This window comes from Dermacentor andersoni, chromosome 4 (assembly GCF_023375885.2).
Source record: "Dermacentor andersoni chromosome 4, qqDerAnde1_hic_scaffold, whole genome shotgun sequence".
NCBI classification, from domain to species: Eukaryota; Metazoa; Arthropoda; class Arachnida; order Ixodida; family Ixodidae; genus Dermacentor; species Dermacentor andersoni.
In genome coordinates, this window is record NC_092817.1 from 45,273,029 (window position 1) to 45,299,639 (window position 26,611).

At 48.6% G+C, this 26,611-nt stretch overlaps 1 protein-coding gene across 3 annotated transcripts in view; it reads left to right on the plus strand.

The window, feature by feature from the left end:
- The window catches only part of LOC126537032 (dachshund homolog 1-like), a 65,825-nt gene that overhangs the window by 22,683 nt on the left and 16,531 nt on the right, over window positions 1–26,611 (plus strand). The window contains exons 2-4 of one of the 3 annotated variants that reach the window (XM_050184145.3): window positions 1,336–1,368; window positions 16,041–16,153; window positions 22,631–22,699. In XM_050184145.3, coding sequence (XP_050040102.1) covers window positions 1,336–1,368; window positions 16,041–16,153; window positions 22,631–22,699 — 215 coding nt within the window. The remainder of the gene's footprint in view (window positions 1–1,335; window positions 1,369–16,040; window positions 16,154–22,630; window positions 22,700–26,611) is intronic. The other 2 variants (XM_055073659.2, XM_055073658.2) reach the window with 2 other exon arrangements.

Sequence of the window (26,611 nt, forward strand, 5' to 3'; positions counted from 1 at the left end):
TACGTCATTGACTGGCCTTCCTCGCCAATGATATGTTCGTTATCACAATTAGTAGGCACCTGCTCTTACGAACTGCTATCATTCACAATTGTTTATCATTCAGCTTTGGTGTGAAACACGCGAGAAGTTGTACACATATACGTGTGCCCAAGCCACGAATGACATGCGCACTTTCGGACAACTGAACGCATTCAGTTCAAAGAAAACGTGGCCCTCTACTTGAATTCATGGCATTGAAACTCGCTCGCTTTTTTTGTCCCGAGACCCAAACAAAAGACACGCGATCGAAAGTTCACGTCGCCCACGCAGTCACACTAATTCTGCTATATACGCACGTGCGCAAATGTGCATTCTATACATGCGGGGGCCGAATTTGCAAGCCATAGTTAACTGTTCGACGTGTGTAGCGTTTGCATGCAATACTTCAGAGAAGTACATCTTCGTGAGCTATATATAGTTAGTGAAACCTATAGCCAAGAAAAGAGGGGCGCCAGTTCAGCACATATGCAGACGAAGTGGTGCTCGTCCTGTCAGCTTCGTCTGTGTGTGTGTGTGTATTCTGGTTGTGTTTGTACAAAAAACATTTGTTACATAATTTAGCAGTTTTGACTTCTTTTCCTCCTCGCACATCGCTACGTGCACGCACAATATATGAAACGTTCTTTCGTACACACTTGTGATTCAGTGAGCGTAAGCATCTAATTATATAACGGATGGTGTCGCACGCGTCCATTCAAACGGGCACGCACAGTGAACACTGGTGCTCGAGTGCTTGCAGGCAGTCGTCACTGCACGCTAGGTAGTATGTGTCGGCAACGTTTGTTCATCCTATATGCAGTGATCTGACGATCTCCAGTATAAAAGCGATGAGTCGCTTCAAGTTACACTCGGTATATACACAGTGGTACTTCGCGTTTCAAGTCGCACAGCCTATATTTGCTATATACCGTTCGAACGAGAAGTAAACAGCTCTAAACAACAGGACGAACAGAGGGACACACACTGCAGCGCTGTGGTCTGTGTCCCTCTCTTCGTCCTGTTGTTTAGCGCTGTTTATAAACTGCTCGTAATCATGAACCAACCAGCCCAAATGCGTATTCTTCTGCCGTTCGAACGAGTTATCTGCCGAGTATCTCGTCCAACAACAAATCTCGTTCTCTATAACTAGACGTTGTCTTCTTTGCTAGAAATTAAGATGACAAATTAGAGACGACAAGGGTTGTATACGCGTCTTCCTCGAGCTGTTCTCCACATGTTGCTTTCATTTCAGCCTCCCGCCATATAAAAGCGTTTTCATGGGAGGCTAAAAGTATCTACCGTATTTTGTCTTTGCAGACAACAGACGGGAGAAGGACGAAGAGCATCACTGTAAGCAAACACGCTTTCCTATAGCTCTTTGTGTTGGAAAGACGTGCTTTTTCTTTTAGCCTCTATTTCATGTCGTTGTGTGCAAGTTCGCTTTTCCGTTGCATGCTATACACGTGCATGACTGTAGAGCCGGTGTGTAGGAGTGGTATTTAACGCTCATCGTTTTGTGCCTTTAGTTTCGCGCGCGCCTATGGCAAACCGAAATCGACCTTTTATTGTAGTCCAGACACCGAATTCACCTCTTTACGTTTGAATATACTGCCGTTTGCCATTGGCCTGCCGCCCTCTCCGACAATATATGTCAAACATCACGATTAGGTGGCATTTGCTCTTATATACGAACAGTTCTATATCGTAAGATTTTTCCCGTGTGTATAAGGGCCTATGTATGTGTGTCTCAGAAAGCCGAATATGCAGTGACGTGGGGTTTTAACAAGAAAGTGCAGTATATACGAGGACTGTTCGAAGGGTCTGCCAAAACAAGACGACCTCGACACCTTCCCGCACCGCACCGCAACCAACTCAGCTCACGCGCGCGCAAACAAACAAACATATATGCACTCGTAAGGCCAGGCACAAACGACGCCGCATGCACGTGCGCGAGCTTCTCTCCGTCTATATGCTCCGCAGTCGCAACCATGCAGAGTGCAGCTAAAACGTATACACATTCAATACACGCGCACAAACCATATTGCGGCTCATACGTTTACGCTACATGTATACACCGCTTTTAGTGAAAGAAACGAGATCCGAGCTAACGGGACGCACCGTCGCTGGCGCCCCAAGTTCGCAGCGCGTCTCTCTCACGACGCATGCTTCCCCCTTCGGAGGCCGAGAGAGAACCGACAAAGGGAAGGGGAAGCTGGAAATGAGATCCAATTTCACGAAGGCCCACTCAATCTAGTTTCTCCGTCCCGGTGCCGACTGCATGGGTGCTATACAGCTTGCACGTGCGCGCACGTATTCGTGCACCACTCTCTTCTCCGCGCAGTTCCGTCCCCCGCCGTGCAGGCTGGCGCGCACGCGTATGTTTTTGTGAAACGTACAAGCATACACACGAACGTTCACAACGTGGAACACGGGGTTCGCGTATCGCCTATATAGTATAGAGGAAGGCTCTCTTGGTTTCAGCGCGCAGACAATGGAGCCGGGCGCATCACCGTGATCGGGAGCCTAGTTAGCAGTGACACCGCAACGAGACACGACGACAAATCGAATGCCATCGAGGCTAGCCCCTTTGGGATCAGCCTCCAGGAAGTTAGACCTGTGCGCGATGGCGTAGGAGAGGATGCGTTAGTCTGTGCGCCCGTGACTCAGGCGAGCATGTCCGTTCGTCCGTCCATCCGTCCGCCCCGCCTCATCTTTCGAGACTCTTGCGTCGGGGATCAGTGAAAATTGAGGGCTCGTTCCCTCCTCGGAATGGCTTTAATGGCTTTTAGCCCGGAGGGGAGGCGCTAGATGCGCCATCTGTTGGCAGAAGCGAGTAGCGGCCGCGCGCCTAGCCTGCGGGCTTTGAGCGGAACGTCGCGAAAAAGCATGGATGCGGAAAAGTGTACCGCTTCTCTACATTGGCTCTGAAGTGCCGCATTCGGCGTCCCGTTAAAGTAAACAGTCGAGATTTCAGCACCGCTGTGCATATATGTTTTGGTTGGAACTGGAGAATCACTCACAGAAATGTGCAAATGACAAAAGGCAGAGTTTGCGTGTAGGACGCGCGCGAAAAGCCACGGGTCGTAGGGCAGCTAGAACCGCGCGGGTTCTCTCCTTGACCAAAAAAAAGAAAAAAGAGAGAGAGAAAAAAAAAAAAGGAAATGACACCGTACATGTGAACCCTATTGCTGTCAGAACTTGCTTTCATCCGAATCTTCTTTCCAGTGCGTAGTATCAGACTATAAAAATCTGCCACAGGCCAAATTCTCCGTTTTCCCACGCACGTAAACGTTATTCCCTCGCTCATGTGAAGTTATATATATAATCTGAACCTGCTACTTTTTTGCTGAGGCGTGCGAGTGTTAAGCGAGTTATCGTTGGTAGTTACGCTTGGGTTCTAGGGAAGAAATAATCACCTGTGCGCTTACGATGAATCCCACTTTCTGAGGGGCTTTTAACTTCCACGGATGGATGGATGGATGGATGGATGGATGGATGGATGGATGGATGGATGGATGGATGGATGGATGGATGGATGGATGGATGGATGGATGGATGGATGGATGGATGTTATGAGCGTCCCCTTCGGAACGGGATGGTGGGTTGCGCCACCAATCTCTTGTTATTTTATTACCTAATGTCCTACTCATGTTAAAAAAGAAAGGAAAGCAAAAAACCCACAATGAATTCTTATAACCAATGTTTCTGAACCTCTACTGCGAACTTTGTTTTTGTAAGCCTCCTTTGCTTGTCGTTTCCCTACTTCCACCAATCTTCTGATCGCCTCTTACTAATCTCCCCCCATTGCGGACATATTTACTTTCCCCCTGCTCTCGCTGAAACCAAGGGTTTCAAGGGGGCCAGTGATTCCTAAACCGGACCGCGGACATTTGCTGCCATCTGGCGACCGATTCGGTTCGCTCGAGGACTCGCGAGTCGCCGACGCCGTCCACGACACGGAGGGAAGGGGACGCGAAGGGAGAGCGAAAGCGGGCATTCGCAACAGCAGCGACGGGGCCGGAGACGTCTCCGTTTCCGCACCCGACGGCAACGGCGGCGGCGGGCGGAGGCGGGTTCGCCAAGGAAAGAAGGCCGTCCCACTGCGGGGAGTCCGAATCGAAATGCGGAGCCGTGCTCTGCGCCGGCGCGCCGCGGAACGCCGCAGACGCCGGTAGGCGTGCCGACCGAAGACGACGACGACGACGACAAGCGCCGCGCCGCGTCGCCGGTCCGCCTCCGCGCTCCCGAACGCCACCTGCGCGTCAGTGACACACACACACGAAACAGACGAAAGCGAGCAGGCGCCAGCGACGACTCTGCTGCGGCGACTAGAGAGGCGTGCTTTCTTCTTCGCCCCGAGAGGAAGCTTCAAAAATAAAAGCGAAGAAAACGCGAGAAACCCGGAGCCTCCCACTCCTCTGCTGCGGCGCGGACTCCTTGCCGCCTCCTCGCTTGCTCCTCGCTCCTTCCCTTTGAAGTTTTTTTTTTCTTTTCTTTTTCCCGGACCACCGGGACAGAAAAACGGGCCCCGGGCCCGAGAAAAATTCGGCGTGATGTCGCGCGCGGGTAGGGTGGCCCGCTTCCTTCCTTCTCACGGATCGCGCGCCCGCCGTGGCGGTTGTTAGTTCCTCCTACAATAAAGTGTTTCTCTCTCTCTCTCTCCAACTTACTCTTCTCCGCTTCTACGGCTTGCTCGGCGCACTCTGGTGCTTTATCGAGTTCTGTCTGGCTGCGGCTGAGGCCTCTGCTTCCTGGAGGCCCACCGCATCGTTCGTTCGCACTACCGCCCCCCCCCCCCCCTCCCCCTTCACTTATTTCGCTCGCTCTGCCGGTTGCGTCCTCATCGCATTCTGCAACACAGGGAGGAGCGCCGATGGAATGGCGTATGCGCCTCGCATATGGAGCTACACGGCCTCCATGGACCCCGAGAGGGTCCCTCCTCTTTCTTGGGCGTCCCAGATGAATGCCCAACGCGTTTACCCTCGTCCTTAAGTTTCTTTCTCTTTCTTTTTCTTCTTCTTTCGCATCCGCTGATGGGCCTGAGGATCTCTGTTTTCTTTCGTGGCGGACAAAGATAGGGTGTTGTGTTAGACGATGCCAGGCCTTCGGCCCTCATCACCACAGGCACGCTGGCGCGCACTTTTTGTCGTCGCAGGTCTTGAGACATGTAGTTATGTGAGCTATCTCGGACAAATATATATGTATGGACAACCTTATCCGCTGTATCCCATGGATCTTACTGCCTTCTATATCGTAGAGTCAGCTTCCGAGTCGATAGCGTGGGTTGGAAGGAGTAATCGGTCTCACAACGAGTAAAAAAGAAAAAGAAAAAAAGAAGGCAAGAATGAAATAATGAGGTAACCAGACCAATTATTCTGTCGGATCCATGGTCTCATTCACTACGACAACACATAGAAGCAAAGTTAGTCCGGACCTATGAAGTGTTGCATGCTACTTCGTATTCCTCATATGTACGTCCAGTGCGTGGCCACTGTTATTGTTGTACATATATACGTTCACCATGCTGAATTCTTTATTGCATGAATTGTAAAATTATATGCTCACTTGCTATGACCTGGCAGTATTGAGAATGACTAAATGCTGCAGAAAAAAAGAGTAGACAGAACTTGTTTACGATTTAGTCAATAAATGCACGTCGACCCGTCAATGTGACAGTGACGGCGAAATGACAGTGGTATAGGCAGTAGCGTAGCAACGGAGGGGGGGGGGGGGGGGGGGGCGTGGGTCCCGGGTGCGAGGGGCCAGTGGGGGTGGGGGGGGGGTGTCATATACGTCTGAAGACACCCCTCTTTCCGCCGGCTACATCTGGGGGGGGGGGGGGGGGGTGACAGAAGACCTATGGGCCCCGGGTGCTAGACAACCTAGCTATGCCACTAGGTATAGGTAACCTCTTTTAAGGAGTTTCGTGTTTAAACGCAAGCAAAAAGACATGTTCACATAGAATGCCCTCTAGGAGAACACACAGTACTATTTGTGGTCCCGTATGCGCCTCACACACACACACACACACACACACACACACACACACACACACACACACACAGCAGACAACTGCCTTTACATCGGGTTCTGCACATTCGCGTCAGCGCGATCTCTCCCCCATTTTTCAGATCCAAAAACGCGGGGAAACCGTATAGCTCCCGGGTGCGCGCCGAGGTCATATCGCGTGCGTCCCATAAATATACCGCCCCTAACTACAAACAAACCTTTCCCGCCCTATGTTTTTTTTTCCCTTTCTCCTCTCCGCTTCCATCCCTACGGCCGCTTCCGTCACGATACCCGATCCCTTCAACCGAACGCGGCGAGCGCGCGTTGAAAAGCGAAAGCCGAGCTCCGCGCATAGCGCACATATAACCAGAGCCCACCACCACTCCACCATATACCTCCCTTCTGACACATAGCTCACTTTTAGTTCTTTATTTGTAAAGAAAAGAAAAAGATGAATAAAGAAAGAAGGAAGCAAGTATCCCCGTCCGTCCCTAGAACAGACCTCCTCGTTCACATTGTTCACGAGTCCCCCTTGAAAATTACAGTTTCCTTTCTTTTTCTTCGGTGTCCTCTCTTTTGCTCGTTTTATTCCGTGAATGTAGGCTTATGGACGAAGATTCTGCCTTTTCCTTTTTTTCTGCCCAATTCGGTGTAGTATCAACCTACAGCGCTAAAAGAAAGTGGGCCATCTGCATGACCGCCGTTGCAGCGCCAACGCGCGCCTGGACCGCGCGTACGTGCCTTGTGAAGCATGTTTGCTCGTCCCAGCACCAGATGGCGAAAGTAGGTCTTGAACCCTAAATCGCGTCCTGGGGTACCTCAAGGAGGAGCGCATTGAGGCACCCTATTAAGGCCTCTCCGAGTGGCATCGATTGAACGAAACCGAAGCTTTCCAACTTTGGTATTGCATTAACGATGGCGAAAAATAATAAAAGGATGATATGGACGGGGTAAAATGATTATGAAAGGAAAAGAAAAGGATTCGTGGCAACTTTATTTTAACCGCTCATTGCCTGAACTTTTGTTCTCCCTTATGAAAATATTTCATTAAAGTTAAAAGTACTTCGCTGTCATGTGAAGCACCCAAAGTTAGTTACACATCAATTGCTACACCCCGTGCACTGCCATAAATTGGGGAATTTTATGCCCAGCCGAAGCGAGAACTGTGCGTCGAGTTTAGAACAATGGGGAAACACTGTGCTAGCTTTTGGGACTATTCTCGGGCCGTGACCTTCTCCAGGGATTGCAAGGAGGGCATAATGTGCGATGAGGTTATTTCTTATTTATTTATTTATTTATTTATTTTGCGACTCTACGGTATTGACTGCGTGATTGCGTTGGAACCTCATTTTATTTTTTCCAGCTTCGCGCTTATGTTACTCCATCGTCATCCACCACTTGTTTATTTTTAATTTTTCGATGTTAACCAGTATGTGTATTTTTAGTATTTTTCATCAGATAGAGTCTTAGCCTATATATACCAGAAATGAAATCTATCTATCTATCTATCTATCTATCTATCTATCTATCTATCTATCTATCTATCTATCTATCTATCTATCTATCTATCTATCTATCTATCTATCTATCTATCTATCTATCTATCTATCTATCTGTCTGTCTGTCTGTCTGTCTGTCTGTCTGTCTGTCTGTCTGTCTATCTATCTATCTATCTATCTATCTATCTATCTATCTATCTATCTATCTATCTATCTATCTATCTATCTATCTATCTATCTATCTATCTATCTATCTATCTAATCTATCGCGAAAGAGGGCCTCCATCCCGAAATAATGCCTATCTTTCTGCGTCTCTTGGTATTCTCATTACTCAGCGGAAATCGCTGTATAAGCGAAGACCATTTCACGTGCGCTTTTATAAAACTCCCCGTGTCACTTAAGTTCGCTAAGACTCACCTGTATTCTGTCCCACGTTCCACAGCCGTTGTGCTCCATTATCTGCGCCCCTTTGTCCAATTTCTTTCTGATTATTTCGTCCTTCAATTTTATCTCGAGGGCTATTTACGCTTCCAGTGAAGAGGGGAAAGGCCTGTCGTTATACGCGCGCAACCGATAATCGAGTCCTACACACGTGATGCCTACAACACAAAGGCGCTAATTGGGTCGACGCTTCAAGAGCTCAAAACCTCATGAAGTGTCGCGCTATATACGTGCGCGATTCAAGCAAAGAGTATACACCAAGAGAGAAATAAAAACTGAAGTTAGCGATAAACTGTAACTACGAAGCTGTTGGTATTCACACTTCAAGTGACAGAGCGAAAGGAAGAGGGCGACGTAGAGAGAGGGGACGAGGAGGAGAAACCGACCTCTAGATGTCAATCATCTACATCCCGCATGCGGGACCCCATTCCATACGGAGTTTTCAGGTTCGGCTGTCGAATTAGGTTTGGCTCGTGACTCCGCGCGGACGTGTTCCAAACTACGCACTAAGAAAATGAACCGAACGTCCCTGCAGTATAGGCCCACCCTGCGCCCTTCTCTCATCGTCACGCACCACTTTCTCTCTTTACGTGCTGACGCTGTGTCCACATGAATAGGCAAGCAAAAACGTAACCCCGGGGAAATGAGGGCGGAGAAGGGGGGGGGGGGGGCGGTCTTGTTTTCTTATCTCCATCGCATGCGACTCTTTCTATTCGCGCATATTTGATCTCGCTAACGCGACGGTCGGGCGTTTGGTGGCGCGCGGCGTCTCGCACTGGCCACTTTCGACGACAGCTCCGCTGACGGACAGATGGCCCGCGCGAGCGTGTTTGCCCGAGCGGAAAAAGAAAAAAAAAGTTATAACGGCGTTTCCGTTTGCTTTCACATGTATATGCGCATAGGTGCGTGCGTGGTTGCCTAGGCAATCAGATACGCCGTTCAGATCGCGGAAAACTTTATACAACAGTTCCTTTTTTTATTCCCCCGCTTCACGCCATTCCTCTTTCTCCAGCCTTCTTTTCTTCCATTCCACTGCGGAGCGTGTTTTGCCACGGTCACGTGCTCGATTGTGCTCGCCCGTCGGTGCGTCTGTCACAGTCGCTCAACGATCGCGCTATCCCCGTCACACGTGGCGGTGAGCTGTCACTGCGAATTCTAGCAACGCCGACAGGGAGTCGCTACGCGTCGGCAATTTCTTCCTGTGTAGTTTAATAGCGGGGCTCCTTCTGTCCGGTGGTTGACATTGGCGGACAGATGTTGGTTGCGTTCACTTATACCGGCACCCGGGTTACAAGCAGAAGTACTGTTGTTTCGTGGTCCTCGCGGTGATTATATTGTGCGCGACCTATTTACGTGGCACATACTATTTTAGCATCTTCAGCTCGACGCATTTATAGCAGGCTGCTTAAGGCCTGTGTTATCTGCAAGTGACGCGAAAACAAAAATGAGTTGCCTGAAGCGAACAACAACGTGCACAAAAAAAAAAGAAAGAAGTTAGTGAAGTTTGACAATTTACTTCTTTAACCGACAAACTCTCACGTGCTGTCGCATGGTCATTTGTGGCTGCCGGTGGTCCAGATCGCAAGCTATGGCGCAACATAATAATAATAATAATAATAATAATAATAATAATAATAATAATAATAATAATAATAATAATAATAATAACGCATCCACCGTCTCGCATTAATATATCAGTCGCCGCCCTACGACGTGACGTCAGTGCTGAGAGCGCGGAGCCCTTGTGCTACGTAGGAGATGCTGCTTCCGTCACGGAACTGCTGTCGCATCGTTATCGATTCTTATTCTTCTCCACTTCGAGGCATCCATTTTCTCACCTTCCGCGTTCCTCCATTGGGTACCATACACAAGCTGGTGTGGCTCAGTGGCTATATGTCCCTGTGGTGCTTGAGGTAGCGAGTCCGATTCCCAGACGCGGTGTTCGTTTCCCGAGGAGTACTAGCTGCGCTGCTAAATGTCTTTCTGTGCAGTTCAGTGGCTAGAAAAAGAAGAAAATCACTCAATCAACATAATGAATCAACTGTCCCATATAACGGCTACCTACCTTACTGATATGTAGGTAATGTAAGAACTTTAGGAGAAGCGTCACCCATTTGTAGTACCGCCACTCACTCGTTCCTTTCGTGCCCGAACCCGATTTCCAATAACAGGCGGCACGCAGAAAAAGCAGCCAGGGAGCATATCGCGGGGCAGAACATCAACATGCAAACGACCTTCCACGTCGCCCGCTCCAAAACTCTTTTCCGCAGAGGCACATCGCCAGTGTTGATACAGCTTCCCAGAATCATTAGCCGCACACGTTCCGTGGGGTGACGTGAAACGGGACAGGGAAAGATGGGGGGAACGACGTGTCGTCCACAGTGCCCACGCAAGCTGACGACAGGCGGCATGGCCTCCCGACGAGGAAAGAGCTAGTGCTCGTGCCCTCCGGACGAGCGCCGGCAACTAGCCGACACGAGCCGATAAAATACGACGGGTTTCGGCGTTCACTATGTCCTCACGTGGTCTTAACCCTGCCATCAACCCACAGCTCCCGTTTCTTCCTCCTCTGCTCACGCGCTTGTCGCGATGGCGTTTTCAGCGAGCAAACGACAGCCGTCTGTCTGTCGTCTGCTGGGCCAGCCGCAGGCGCGTTTGGCACGGGAACGGAAGAGTGCGTGCGGGCTGCTGACAGAAAGCGGAAATATATTCGCGCTTTCTAAAACAGCCAGCCCTCTTTTCGCCGTACTCCCTAAAACCTTTTGTTCCTCGTGAATTCTGTTCTCTCTCCTCTCTTTGAGCAGTGCGCGCTTCCCATGGCTCCCCGTCGAATATATGCGCTTGCCCGTACATAGTATGAACGTGACCTATACACCGCTTTCAGATCACTGAGAAGTGAAGAGCTACAAAAAAACAAGCAGCGCGCCGAGGGGAGCAACGACGGGAAAACGGGAGGAGTGGTTCGGCGAATAGAGGATGGCTCGCGGCCCGAGAATAGGGAGAAATCCCGGCGAAACAATCGCCTCGCGTCGACAGGGGAAGTCCTGCAGCGTCCGTGTACACATGCATAAGAGGGAGAGAAAGATGGCGAACTATTTGGTCAAGGGGATCTGAAACTGCTGCGTGCCAAACCCGCTTGCCATATTATATATATGGCCAGCAGAGGGAGAGTGTAAAGTCAGTCAGAGGACGCCTTTGCCTGGAGTTCAAAACTGCCCGAAAACGTGCGAAAGTAGAAAGAGTGCCATATGCATGCACAATTAAACTAAACGTACACGCCCTCTTCGTGCGTGACGTTTCGGGGGTAAAAAAGGGAGGCGAGAATTTATACGGCAACCGCCCACTGCTGTGTGTGTATACCGTGGGGAACGATTTTGAAGAAAGGAAATAAAAACGACTGGCTGACCGCGCGCCACATAGACTTTATGCTAATCTCTGCACCCGTATATATATATATATATCCGGGATTTGCACGTACGGCCATCGCTGCCGCATGCAGCGAGCAAACCTGTTTCAACTCCTCCGGTCCGTCTGCCCCGTTGAATGCGCGCTCTCTCGGGGCGGCATATATAGCCGGCTCTCATAAAACGCACAATGGAAAAGTCAAGAACGCAAAGCGGAGCACAATGCGCCGTGTCACTGGCTGTATATCTCTTCCCATTGCAGGAATGTCAACGCCACACACAAGCTCTGACAATGGCGTCCGGCGTCGCATTAAATCTTCCGCGAGTGCGAAGTGTACGCTATCAGAGAGTACTTTGGCCGGTTAAACGGCTCTTCGTCACTCAACCGAGAAAAACGTCACTTCTGAAGCGGTTTTTGGAGCTTTTCTTTTTTGCGTGGCTCATTATTGGCGTTCTTGAGATTTCACACGCGACCACTGCTGTGAGAGGGTAGTACAAGCAGTGCTCCACTAAAACTATGATTGCGAAGCAAGAAGTAAAGGTGTAGCAGCGTGCCTAAGCCCCATGGAAACACTTTTCACTTAGACGTGTTCAGTTGGACATGTTTGCTTTGACATTTGTCGCACGTGATCAAGGCCTCCGCATTTGTTTCTTAGATCTGATATTTTTGGTGTCCCTTAGGCGAAGGATGAAAACTCAAATGTGTCCTAAATGTTAAACAGCTGGCGCTTATTTTCACGCTAACATTACAGAGACGTTAAATTGGATGCAAAGGATGGAAACAAGAAAGACCACGGATATTTTCAAATACGGAAAGAAAGAAATCAGGAGGGAAGATTTGTATGATAGCACAAAGAAGGGCATGCTGCAGTGCCTTGCTATAAGAAACATGGCGGAGCAAATATTTGAGCAAAAAAACGACTCGGCACATCGTAATGGATGATGCCAAAATATTCTCCCAGAAAGACTCGTCGGAAACGCCCGCCTTCCCGAAGCGCTGGGATTCAAAGCGGATGGAAACATTACCTGGTTAGCAGTCTAGATAAGCAAGACATGTTTAGAGTATTCCTAAAAATAAAAAGAAAGCATCGACGAGATTGATAGATGCGGAGTCACTACATGTGTATATACATAACTTTAAGATATAGAGATAGATGTTTCATTGAAGAGAGAAAAGATCAAGCCGATACAGGCTCGACTATATGTTATTATGCATGTATATAATACCTGATTAGCTCAAGCAGGCTAAATAACTATTTGTCGCTGCTGCGTTTGTCGCCACCCCGATGCCGTTAGAAAACATGATCAATAACATAACGCTTCCACAGTCTTAGCATGCCCGTTCAGCTGAATACGTTCTGTCTGATAAGTGCTTCCCACCAGCGATACACAATTCTTTCTTATACTCGTACTTCAGTTACACTATCAAGCCTATCAGGTTGCTGCAGGCGCCTAATTTCCCACAAGTCTTTCCCCATCTCCCCAAAACACTGAACCCCTTGCGAACAGTTCCGTTGGGCCGACAGTATACAAAGTTGCCCGGGAGAACTTCAAAATTAATGTTCGCAAGTTCAGGCTACATGTACAGAGACCGACGTGCCAATAGCCAAGCCGAACACCGGAGAAACCAGGGAAGAGCTGCCCGGCAAACCAGACGAATCTGCATATGAAACTCGTCGGGTAGAAAAGAGAACACTCTGGGGGAAACGGACGACCGCGGTGGCAGGTTTTCCCGTTGCTGCTGCAAAATGCGGCCAGCCTTTGCTTCCTTCTCCGAAGACGTTTTCATTAGAATATCTAGAATACCCCCCCCCCCCCCCCCCCCACACACACACACACACGAACACACTTCCTTTTGCCTTCTACTTTCCATTTTGAGGACGCCACGATGCACACCGCGCACAATGCAAGCCACGCCGCCCCGCCTTACGCGGTTTACAAACAATGAGCGTTTAGTAAACTCCACTGGTTCCGAAAAAGGAGCATTCCGATAGGGAAGTGAGTATAGCATAAGGGGACCTGTTTCGACAGAAAAAAAGGAAGCAGGGACGATTTGCATACGTCACAATGGGGCAGCCGCGTGCTCTCTCGGTCCGTATTTGTGCGTACCCGATGCTCGCTTTCTCCCATAGCTTCTGCCGCGTGATTTTCTTGTCCGTTTTCATAGAGTGCCCGGTGACTGTATACCGAATCTCGCTCTGTGGGAGTCCGCTTTTTCGCGAGAAGTTTGTCGTATACGCGTAGAAAAGGAAAAAAAAAAAGGGGGGGGGGGGGGAATGGAGCGTCGCTTACAAGCATGTTTACGCCAGTGGAGTTCATTTTCTTGTGAAAAGAGGGGAGGCGGGGAGTCTGGACTTGATTTTTCGTCGGGTTGTGCAGCTTCCCGTGCGCTTCAGTGCGCTTTGTGAAAACCGCGTCAGTGCGCTTTATTTTATTTTTCTAACTTCTTCTCGGTGCGACGTTGCTTTGGGAGTGTGCCCCGGACGCGATTCGTTAGCCGTTGTAAAAACGACCGGTCCCCCTTTCGTCGCGCTGTTGAGACTGCGAGATGCTGCACCTGATAAGTGATAAAGAATGTTTAAGATATCTTTCTTTTCTTCTTTTTGTCCCAAAGTTTTCCCACATGTAGGGAGAACGCCTAGTGCCTACAGTTTATCCTTGAACTTTAGGTTCGCGCGTACAGCCCCAACAGAGCGATGTGCACTAGAATAGAAATTCGTTTTTCAGGAACCTGCCGTTATTCATTTCGGTTACATCGCATATAACATCAGTGGATTGCCGCGTTGACGTGTGTTCAGTTTTACAGAAAGATGAACACAAGCACGGACGCACGCACACACATGCATCTATATACGTACACACGCATGAATCATTACAGCAGCTATCGCTTCGCTATGAGAGAGAGAGAGTTTTGTGTACGTATCTGAGGTATAGTTTGTCTTACAGCAGCACTTTCGGCGACACCTTGTTAAGATATGTTCTACCATACTCTGTTGTAAACTTGCTTGTATTTCGCGACACTTAGCATGCGGTACGTACAGAGTCGAACGTATACCTTTCTGACGAATGTGTTCTTTGAGCGAGTACTCTTAGCGATTTATCACTGGAACAACACGTTGTATGTGGGAGACCATAGGCCTCTTGTGTTATATTTGCCCGTCTCCTTTTAATCCCTCATTCCCTCTCCTCTGAGCAGGGTAGCAAACCAGACGTCCATCTGATTAACCTCCCTGCCTTTCCACGACGCTCTTTGGACATACCTGGCCCTTGCGCCATTAAACCTCAAACATCATCATCCCTGCCTTTCCTTGTTTCTCTCTCTCTACATGTCTATCTAGGGCGGATATAACGTTGGTATTCCTTTCGCTCGAGTCTGTTTCTTATCATATAGTGACGAACCGATATCGGTGATAGCACAGAGGCGAAGCGCCGCTCGGACCACAGGCGCAATACGTAGAAGAAATGGAATCATTATACGCTATTCGGCCCCGTTCTCATCACTGAGAAAATGACCGCGAAAAGATGAAAAGCGAACATTTATTTATCTTTGTCGCAGAAGAAAGGAAATATGCACTGCACCCGCGCGCGCAGTTTCGTAAACAGCTCCCGAACAACAGCGCGCAAATGTCGTCGTCCTTATACCAGCCACGGCTCGTCTGAAAACCCGTATTTTCCGAATGTACCGAGCCGACTGCGAACGTGACTGCGCATGAAACCCTTCCCGCATCGGAGCGTTGGAACGGAACACGTTGTCTGACTGAGGGTCACCCCCCCCCCCCCCCCTTCCCTTTCTTTGCGAGTCGTGCGAGCAGTCGCCCGCCTGTGTCTGTGTGCTGCGGCGAAGACGAATGCAGGACCGGCTCGCGCGCTTAGTACACGTGCACACACTTTGCGAGGAACGGGATGAGTCTTGTCAGAGCGACAGGGCAGCGCATTTGCCGCGACCTTTATACGGTGGAGCGCAAATCAGCGCGACGTTTCAATCTTGTGTTGCGTTGAATGCGCGAAGGCGTTCTAGATTGAATGGAAACGCGACGGCTTATGTACGAGGCCCCCCGCGTGCGCTCCCAGCCTTGAACACGCGGAGAAGAGGAAAGGTGGTGATCGATGCGCCAATTTCGCAGTGCCTCGTCACGTCCACCGAGCGCCCGGTTGTGCTTGGCGATTACGAAGCCCTTATATTCTGGCAAGGACAGTAACACCACCGCCAACAGGAAGCGGGTTTTTCTATTGAAGTTATCTTGTTTCGTATATATTTTCCTATATAGTCACCTTGCAGGCCACAGCGTCGGTCGCCGAGGAGCTTGTTTCTTTGATTGGTCTATCGTTTACAAAATTTTCAAGTTAGCTCTTGAATAGTCTCTTGCACGTACAAGGTGTACTTGAAAAAAAAAAAAAACTGTCGTTTTGGCCCTGAGGACGTTTCACGGCCACAGAAGCACTGGCAAAACTGATTAACCTACTAAAATTGCCTTTGCGCTGCTTCTTCAAGGACAAAAGAGAGCATAATGTAATACCCGGCTGTTAAACTAACATGCCATCATTGTCCTTTCTTATATTGCATGCATCACTCCCGCTTTGCCTGCATAATTTTATGTCCTGAGGTGAGTGTTGATGATGTTAGTTAACAAGTGTTTCACGCGCTCGCTCTTATTTTGCTGTTTTCAGACCGGGTCGACCACCGAAGCGTGCCTCCCTGGTGGGCCTCGGCGGTCGCTCGGGCTACCCTCCGCTGCTCAAGCCGGGAGGCGAGATGGACTACGACGCGGCCATCAAGTCCGGTACGTGCTCTATAGTGATAGGTGCGCTAACCCTCTCGCCACCTGCAGTTGCTTAATTCCACCGGTTTGTAATGACCGGTTCCAGGGCACATGTTTCTCAAGAGTACAGGGTCACTAAGAGGAAACACTGAGTGAACCACTGTAGGTATATAGTGATTCTTAACTGTAAGACCACAGCACAAGTTACGTGTAAGACCACTTTTTAAGCATAGTCTTTAAGACTACTGTTACAAGTAATCTGAAAGACAGCTTTTTCAAGTAATCTCAAAAACAACTTTTTTTAAGTAATCTGATAGTTTTTCAAATGTCCCTAAGACCGCGTTTCCAAGTGGTGTGTAAGACGACTTTATCAGTAGTCTGTAAGACCTCTTCTTCTAGAAGTCTGTAGGCCGACTTTATCGAATAATCGTAAAACGTCTTTTAAAGGAAGCTACAATACCACCTTTGCAAGTAACCTCACTGAATTTTTGTACGACAGAAATATATTGCAGATTAGCGGTGGGAGCGGGGGCTAAAGTTCAGCTTTAGAATGTCGCAGCAAGAGTGCGGCACTCATGATGTCACTGCAATGTCACGGGTTTGTCTTTGTGTAGGCGACTGCGTTTCATGCAAAAAAAAAAAAAAAGCGAAAGAAAGAAAGGAGGGAGGGTGAATCTGCTGATTTTTCCAAGCTATTCTTTTTTTTTGCATTTTTGAACTAAATACAATCTTTTCTTTTTCAATCATGTTGTTGCTGTTGCTGCTGCTGCTGTTAATAAATATTTAGCTATAGGCTGGCTAGGCGTTTCGATATATATATAACGTCAACGAAAGCTGGCGTGGCAATTTCAAGACGGTGTCGCTGCTCATAATTTGTTTTTATTTGCCGTCATTTTTCGCCACGCATCGACCTGCTGACGATAAGATTGAACTATTTGCAATTCCAAAAATGTAATTTCCAAAATTTCAAATACGTTGGAAACAACTACAATAGCAAGGCGGATAATGATCACAACTCGTCAAACAGGGAACAGGTAAATCATCTTTTTTCTTTCTGTTTAGTTTGTCTTACCCGACGTTGTTCAAACGGTGCTGCATGTTGAAGTAATCTAACCTCCACTCTTTGTTGGGTTGCCTGAAACCATAGCTACAGAACGGAAGCCATGTTGGGCAAGCAATACTGAAGTTCGACCAGCCCGCATAACAGGCACACTGCAGCCAGTCACCAGAATACCGTAGCATGCCTTCGTCCGTTGGCCCAACATTCAAAGCTCGTCCAAATATATTTACAGTGCAAACTTTAATGGCCCTCTCGCTGCAGACAAAAGGAAGAGAAGCTACTATAGACTGGGCAAGCTGTTTATATATGCGCAATGACGCCTAACCGACCCCTTCTGTACAGAGGGAGAAAGGAAGCGATATGCGATTCATCTGAAAGCTTTTTTCTTCGAGCGAACGCGTCCTCAAACCACTAAAGAAACAAAAAAGCTAAAGAACAGAAAGGCACGAGCGTCATAAAATCAGCATCTGTTCGAAGCCTTAGTTGGCGCATTGCTAGTGTATATGTGAGCGCGTAACAAGCTGGATCACCTCACGCGGTGCCCAACGAATACGGTGGCTGACAGCGACGCATTGTTGAGGATGCGCCCGAATTCAATGGGCCGCGAGCCGCCTTGTCAAAGAACTGCGTTGACACTGGATTACATCTTGCCTGTCGGCGACCCCCCCCCCCCCCCCCCTATTCTCTCGGCTGTTTGAGGTAGCAGAGGCCCCGTAGCATGCGAGAGCTCACCGGACTGTGTAACTGTAGCGCGCGCTGCTGCCGGTAGGGCGGCGTACCGGGTGCATGTTGGGAATTTCCTTCTTTTTTTTTTTTCACTCTGTCTCCGCCTTATACCTCAACGCATTTCTTTTCTACTTCTTCCCCGCTGCTCTTTTCAGCGGGAAACGGCCGCAGCCTCGTACTAAGGTGTGAAGCTTGGTTGAGAAATTAGCAAATACATACAGATAAGCGCCACGAAGTGACTGCAGTTCAGTGACAGTTACATTCAGTGCAGGCGACAAAGAAAAAAAAGCAATCAAGAATCACTACTGGCGCGCATTTTCAAGGAAGGCGTATTTTTCAAAAGTTGCTTGGACAATGCTACTGTCCAAAGCGGCGAACAGCAAAACAGTCTGAACTCGGTCTTCTACTCATTTTGTCCGCACTGTGCGTCGTCATGTCTCTTCGTTCACAAGCTTGACGTTGATGCATATGACGTCATAAGGTTGATCACGTGTGCCACGAGAGCCGTAACCAACGCATAATCCTCGTGTAATGAGATTTAATTACAAAGGGTATAATCACTCTAGCAGCAAGCAGCCTAGCAGCAGCGAACAGCACGAACTCTCTCGCAATCACCGCACGGGTCGTCGTTGTCGTCGTCTTCGAATTGCTACCGAAAAACAGAAGGACCGTCTGCTTCATTACACAGGTACACAATGAGGCACTGGAGAGTAATGGCGTATTCGCCAAATCGCACCGGGGCGCCCTGGGGCAAGGATGATCGGATGAAACGGCGAGTTGGGGCGCCCCAGTGCGCACCGGCGCGATTTGCCGAATTCGCCATAAAATGCGGCCGGCGTGTCATCAAATTAGAAGTGCACTCATGCGTCGTGTATACGACAGGTGTCCCTACATGTCAGAACGTCGTCTGCTCAATCTCGGGCGCCCAGCAGTCTGAGGGCCGGAGAACGCCGCGTAGCTTCGACTGTAGCCCCAGATCATTCAGAAACAAGGTAAACGGCGTAAGTCATTTTTTTTAGAATTGAGCAATGACGCCACACGAGTGGGCCGAAATCCGCGCAGTGAAATCGGGACGGCGACAAGCGAGCATCATACTTCACTATGTAGCTGATCCACATGTGTGAATAGCTGATCCGTCTGGGCGACGTTGGGACTACAGGAGCGCTTGCCTAAGCGAGTTATCAAGGGCGCTAAGCGGCGCTATGCCAGAGAGCTCTTGCACCGTTTAACCGGAGCCCGCTGGTCTGAGGTATAGCTTGATCAACGCACTATCGCTTGGCCAAAACAATGCAACTTCCGCTCAATGCAATCGAGGTAGACTTATGCTCAAAAATATACAAACTAGGTGTTCTGAAAAAAAAAAGTAATCATGAATTGCGTTCATGCCTAGGCATGCTACCTGAGAAACTGAAAACTGCTGTTCAAACTAGGAATTGAAAATATCGCAATGCACTCGTCAACTACAGGTTGTCAGTCTTAGTTGCCAAGAAATTTGTTCTTTGTTTTTTAACTCACTTTACCTCGTTTACGCCTGGTTTGTCCATCACTCTCCATTGAGAAATAATAGCTTCAACAGTAACGTAGCATGCAGTAAGGCGAAATTTCCTTTACTCCAAATGAGGAAGTGTGGCTCGGTTCAACAAATGGAACTATCGACAGTTCAACTCCCAGATGGATGCTATAAAAATATTACTACAGTCGTCGAAGCGCTAGATTCGCTTTGCTTTTTTTGTAGTGCCGGCCGTATGCGAAATCTTTTGTTGCTTGTCAAAAATATGAGTCCCCTACCGTAAGCGTAAATATAGAGTAACAACACTACCCTCAAAGAGGAACACTGCGCTTCTGATCTGATAGTTTGCTGCGACGTGATACTATCGAGGAAATCGTAACTTCCCGGCTGAAACCCGAAGGACAAGTGCAAGTAGAGTAAAATAGGAAGCAGAGCACAGCGCGTGTGAGAGTCGCAAACAAGGGGCCCGTTTCACTGCGGTCAGGGACGGTGCGGATGATTAGCATATAAAGAGTCCTCCGCACCCGTTTTCAGACAAAAGTAAAGCGGAGAGAAGTAAAGAAACGCGAGAGCGATCGCGCGAGCTGAAAGCGCAAACGCCATTTTTTCGGCCCCTGTCCTTTTGCGCGTGATACATGGCCCGTATAGGTGATCGGGGCCCGCGGCTACATTTTTCACGCGCAAACAACGGACACCTCTTCCTCCCGTGGGCACGTATAGGGACCGTGCAGGGCCACATGCGGCGCCCTCTCGTGGCGTGCGCTTTCACTTCGTGGATAGGCGCGGGTCGGAAGGGAAACGGGGCATACCGAAGTTGGGGAGAGAAGGGAGCAAAAGAGACAACTGTAGGGACCTAACAAAGGCAGGGAAACGGGAAAGAAGGAATGGGACAGCGGGGGGAATAGTAATGCCGGCCACGGAGAGGATCCGGACGATCACAATGGAAGTCCCAAGTTTGGTTTTCGGTTTCACGTATCATCCCATTCAGGGACGCCCCCGGAAACTTCTGCTGTTCTGCTCCTCTCCCTGAATTCTCGTTTCTTTTTCCCCCTGTTTGTTTGAGTGCGTGAGAGGCAACCCACGAGGCACGCCATTGTGCCCGATAACCGACGCGTCACAATTTGTCTGACCTTGCTGCCGTGCAAGCGCCTGTCTCTTGGTGTGCCTTTGCAATGCTTATAGTGCTCGTATGAGCATACGTATACAGATACCTTCCTTGCGCGAAATCGCTCGCACTGGCACCGCGATATATTTCGCGACGAATATTTGAACGCTTCCAGGCGCAGGCACCGAATGTGCTATTGTCGTGTACCTGTAATGGCATGCGGGCGAAAAGAAAAAAAGAAAGAAAAGAGACGCTTTGGTGGGTGCAGCACGAGGTAGAATATGCTGGAAAGATCCCGAGGACGTGCAGGAGGATGTGCGGAAATGTTTAGCGATCGTGGGCAAAATGGCAAAATTAGAATAGGGGAAAAGGCTCCTCGGCTAAAGAAGCGTAACGGCTGGGAATTCGAGGCCCGATGCCTCGAGAACAAATATAACATTACACCTCGTTCCTTACACGACGATACCTTACTTATATTTTTTTTTCTTCTTCGAAACTTGGTGCGTGGCAGCACTTTCGCCTTTCGCAGCCCCAGCACAAAATGGCGATCGCTCATATGTAAAGCTAAGTCCTCTACAAGTCTCAAAAAGTTTCTCGATTACTACAATGCAAATGCGCGCCGAGGGCCCCGTGTTGTTTCCGCGGAAGCAAGCGTTTTCGGTCGCGAGCAGCTGACCGTAATATCCCGGAAAGTTGGCAGCGAAGTTACAAGTCTGCGGTTTCGTTCATCGGCATCTCCCGCGGCGTTGGTGAAACAGTGATTTTCCATTGCTCCGGAAGAGATTTTTTTTTCTTTTTATTGCGACGAAAAGGGAAATTTCCGGACGGGTTCTACGGCTCATGAAAAAAAAAAAAAAGACAGAAGAAAGGAAATACAAGAAGAAAAAGACAAACAGCGCAGGAAGCTCCGTAAAAGCAAACTTGCAGCGGTAGGAGTGTAGTTGTGGCTGTTCGAATCTGCAATGCAGAACGCAGCACGGCCCTCCGAAGGGAGTGAAAGCACGAGCGATCCGTTTGCATCTCCATAATGCCCGCAACGATATACATACGCCTACACCTCCCGCGCGAACGAGAAAGTGCGAAGATATTCGCGTAATTTCTTTGTCTGGTGTTCTTTCCTCTCTGTTTTTTTTTTTTTTGTTATTCGTAAGTAGCTTTAAAATTGTCCTTAGAATTTCCAGGCCAGCTGTATAGCTATCGTTACACTGCCGTTTAAGTTCGCGTTCTCAAAACTTCTGCGCCGCTTCGATATATCCTCGGCTCCGCTTACCGCCTCCGTCGAATCGCTCTTTTTTCCCCGACAATCGCGCAACCCCCGATGACGCTTGATTTTTACGCCAAAAGGTCCCTCATTGTTCGCGTTGCAGCTTTCGGGAGGCTGGCACGCTCCTTTGAGGAGCCATGGATTGATGAATAGCTCGTTACAACTCTTCCTTCGTTCCCTTTAATTCAAAGTTTTTGTTTGTTTGTTTGTTTGTTTGTTTGTTTGTTTGATGGTTTTTACTTACGATGGTAGGTTATACCTTTCACTTGCACGCGTTAGTGATGCCTCTTGCGTGGCATATGTGCCTGCGAAATGTGTAATCGCGAAAAGGTTTACTTTGGATAGCAAGTTAGGGTTCGTGTTTGTCGTCGTTCGCGTCGCCTTGTCTGAAGCCTTTTGTGTGTCATATGTCAGTCCACCCAAAACAGCGCCTTACTGGAAGTTCAAAAAGAACGAAAGAAATATAGGCAGAGGTGTGCACCGAAATCTCAGAGGCAACAGCCGTCATTCGTCGAGTGCATACTAAATGGCGCCAAAATATTAACGGTGTATTCTGTTATCTTTCTTTTTTTCTACAAAGAGCGGAGCGTGGTTTAACGTCCACGCAGTTTTTCAAGCTACGCCGCCGCTCTATCTTCTATACGAAGAAAATTTTTGCGTCACCTGCTCGGTTTCCGTGTTTCCAAAAGTATTCGGTTGCCCACGCCCACGTGCTAATGCTGCGCGCACGTGGTTTATTTAGTGCCCGTGTGCTGGAGCAGTTGCCCCGTGCCGAATTCTCCCCCAATATCTGTATTCCCTCTCCCCCCCCCCCCCCTCTGCTTCGTCCCCAGAGAACGTTCGTTGCGCGGAGGAAGCAGAACTGAACATCCCAGCCGTGTTATTCAAGATGTGGAGCCAAGGTAAATCTCAATGTTCACACACTTCCGCTCTCCTGCTTCCTTTCTCTCTCCTCCTCCTCCACTTATACTTTAGCAATACGCTTACAGGAAAAGCAAGCGCTTTTTTTCGCCTCTTGTCCACCATGTGGTCACCACGTCGTATAAGGCGGGCCGCCCATGTAACGACTTGTTTGGAGCGTCGAAAACAGAAAACAGTAATAAAGCAGCATCAGGCGCTTGAAGGAGGTCTTTCCGGCGCGCTGACGGGTTCGGTACATAAGCAGTCGGTCTCACCTTGCCGTTGAATGTGTGGTCCAGCCAGCAGATTCCGAAAGAGGAGGACAGAAGTTGTGTTAGGTCGTTAGTAATATGCTGCGATCGGATATAAAGTTGGGCGAGTTGGCATGAAATGCATTTTGTAAGAACAACGCAAAATGAGGGGGACGCAGAGGAGCGAAGCTCGCTCCCGCGGCTGCAGTGCTTCATGATGATGATAATGTGTCTTCAATATATATATATATATATATATATATATCACACCACATAACCACAGTCGTGGATAGGTCGAGAATCGCGGGGTTCGAATTCTTACTGACTTTTATAGGAACGAGGGGATAATTTATGAATTTTCCCGTGGCCTTCTTCGTCCTTGCGCCATATAGTTTTGCGCTCGCAGCACGTTTTCTTCTACTTCCTCTTTCTTTCTTTTTCTGTTGTTCCGTGTGTTCAGCAATCACGTACACCGAATTCTGGCCTGCCTCAGATTTAAAGGCTGTATACAATTTTATATTTTTCGCACGGAAAACTCCAGAATTTTTGTTTCCCATTTTAGCCTTCTTTCTGGTTAACAAGTGTGCATATATGTCGTTTTTCTCAAACTCGCAGCCATTTCATTTAATCTGCCTCAGCTTGCTGAATTAAAACATGTACATTACGTTACAGTGCGCGTACGTCCAATTTTACTTAATGTAGTCGGTTATGTCCGCTCACTCGGGAGAAGCTAAATCCATAATTCCTTTGGATGCAGCACACATGCGCGTTTGCTCGATAATTTCGTGCAATCGCAAGCGGATAGCAGTTTTCTCCCTTCCGTCAAGCGACCTGTGTACTTGGCCGCACTGGCAACCAATGATACGACGTTAATGGGTAATATGGCGCCCATCGCGAAAGGGTTCGTGCGGCCTGGCTTGATTAGGCGAGAGGGAATCGCCGCGGCCCGCAAGCGTTGTCCGTCTCGCTTTACAACCTTCATTAGGCGACATTAGGGGAATGGAAAGAAAACAACAGAAAGAAAAAGGAAAGCCGAACCGACCTCATTTCCAAAGGGGGCCATTAAATAGTGCGCCGGCGCGCGTTCCAAAAGAATTCCTTTCCGCCTTATAAAGTCGCATCATGCTCGTCGCAGCCCATTGTTCGAACGTTGAGCAGGAGCCGAGTACAAGATAAACGCGTTGCCCGCGGGTTTTAAGAAAGCGAAAGGTCCGCGAAGGAAAGGGACATTGATTGTGAAACGGGGAAGAAAAGTGAAGGAACCGAAACGGGGGTGGTCGTGTACGTGGAGCGCTCGTGGGGGGGCACGGAAGGTGGGAGGGAGGTAGTAGAGGAGGCCATCTTTATCGCAGCGCTCCACCCAGCCGAGAAACATTATTAGCGGAATTATTGGGCATCAGCAGCAGCAGCAGCGGGCAAAGCCCAGAGCCAAACGACCGGTGACGGACAGCGCTCCGGCGGCGCATAATAGAATTTTTATTACGCAGTCGCATAAATATCCCCGCTTATCTCGCAAAGCCCAAGCAAGCGCCGGCGCTGCAGCTACAGGGCGGAGGGAGAGGAGGGAGCGGTGAGTCTTTGAATATCGAAGTGGGACAAGATGAATTCCGGCGCGCTCCACCGTACACTCCGTGGCGCTGTATTCCTTTCCTCCTCAAACCACGGCTCGGCTCGCGAGAGTTCTCTTCGTGCGACGGCCAAGCCGAAGCCTCGTGCATGCGCTGTATGTATAAAAGTTGTAACGCTGTGATTCTGCCCGCGCTTCGCCGTTCTCCTTCTCTCTCTCTCTCTCTCTCTCCTTTTTTCTCCTGTCCGAGTTCTTGCCAAATCGACCTTTTGATTTATACTTAGGCGGAGCTCTCCGGAAAGCTCGTTCGCGTGGTTTCTAGGGCCTCCCTTTGCGCACCGTGTAATGCCCGGCGCCGGCAGTCGGGTTCTTCGGAGAGGCTAATTTGATTCACCCGACTCGCACCCGGCCGCCGAAGCCGGTCGTTTAGAAATTAAAATTGGCTGAAAAATCGCTGAGTCGTCACCGCTCGATTATTGGATGAGCGGAACGCGCCTCTCTTTCTCTCTTTCCTTATCAGTGCTGATTCCTGCGACCTTTCTTCATTTAGAAGCGATTTGCGTTTTTTTGTTGCCTTCTTGCTTCGTTAAGAAACAAAACTTACGGGCTGTTTGCCTTTACGAAAGAGACAATAAATGTTTTTATTGTATTCGGAATCTGTATAGTATTTCGTTTTGCGCAAGCATGCAATAAGCGTGCGTGCGTTCCATGATCCGTGGGCTCCACGTACCGTGGTCATAAGCTCCACGATCATACAATTCTATCTAAAAATAGATACAGTTTTGGTTAGCTTCATTCGTACGCTAACGAAGCGGAAATGAATATTAGACAAAAAAAAACATTATAATGATGGTCAGACTTCTGGGTTTGCATCATTAGCTAAGGATGCGCGAAGGGGAGTGTGGTTACTGAGTGAGCTTCGTAACCGATTCGGGAAGGCGGTTCCCATCTTACGAGGTTTGTGGAATCAAAGACAGCTGACAGTCTTTTGTATGCACAACACGTCCTAGAATGGCGTGAAGTTTTGACCAGATCAGTGCAAATCGGCAAGTTGGAGCTAAATTCACGAGACTCAAGACTGACACCAAACCCTTGGCAGCACGAAGCTTCTAAGGAAGTCCGTACGGGTAGTTCGAAACCAAGCTCCACAGATAACGAAAGTGTGGAGAGTCAAGGCCTTTCTTTTTTCTTCTCTTTGAAAAGCCGCGAAGCTTTCTTTTTGCGGGAACTGTATAAGTTTACAATGTATGCGGACGCCAAGGTACCATTGACCGGTAACATATATAGTTATCAATTAACTTACTCTAAGCACCAGCGAAAGAATCTACCACACGAGTGATACTGCGAAGTGCAAGAAAAAAAGGCGTTTCAAGGCTTGACCGTCACTTGCACATGGTTCGCAATGCAATACAGCAGCAGCTGCGATCTGCGAAAGTGAAGTGACATTAGTGAAACATGTGGAGAAATTACAGAGACAGAATATCTCATACACATTTAAAATCCGTGCATGTTAAAAAAGTAAATTCCTGAAAATATATATAGTTAGTTCGTAACTCGCGTGTTATTAGGACTAGTGGGATTAAGTATCTCATCACTACATGCGACCATATTCATAGTACGCATGTAAGAAGTTTCCCCAAGTCTGTTTACTGCCCATGTTGTATGTACCATCGTGTGAAAGCTGTTGTGTCAAAAACTATGTAACAGGTCCTAATCCCCGGTTCCTGGTTTTTTTTTTTTCTGATCTCCATTTTTCGACCCTTTGCCACATATAGGAAAGCTGCCGTCGTGGCTTCTATTTGAGGACTAAACACAAGACTACGTTATACCGCTCCACAAGTTTTTACACCTTGAAGAGTGCTCGTTTGTCACATGGCTAACACCTGGTGTTTACCAAATATCTGACACTAGAATTTGACAGCGATAATTATTAAAGTTTAGGCTATGCAGTTTTCGTATCCGTCGCAACTATCATCGTGTTTACTCGTCAGAAAATGTCGCCACAAAAGAAAAGCTTATTTGTCACCACCTACGTTCCGTAACCCTTAACGGTTAAGGTATCTTCTTAGACCTTATGCGTATCAGCAATGAGTCAA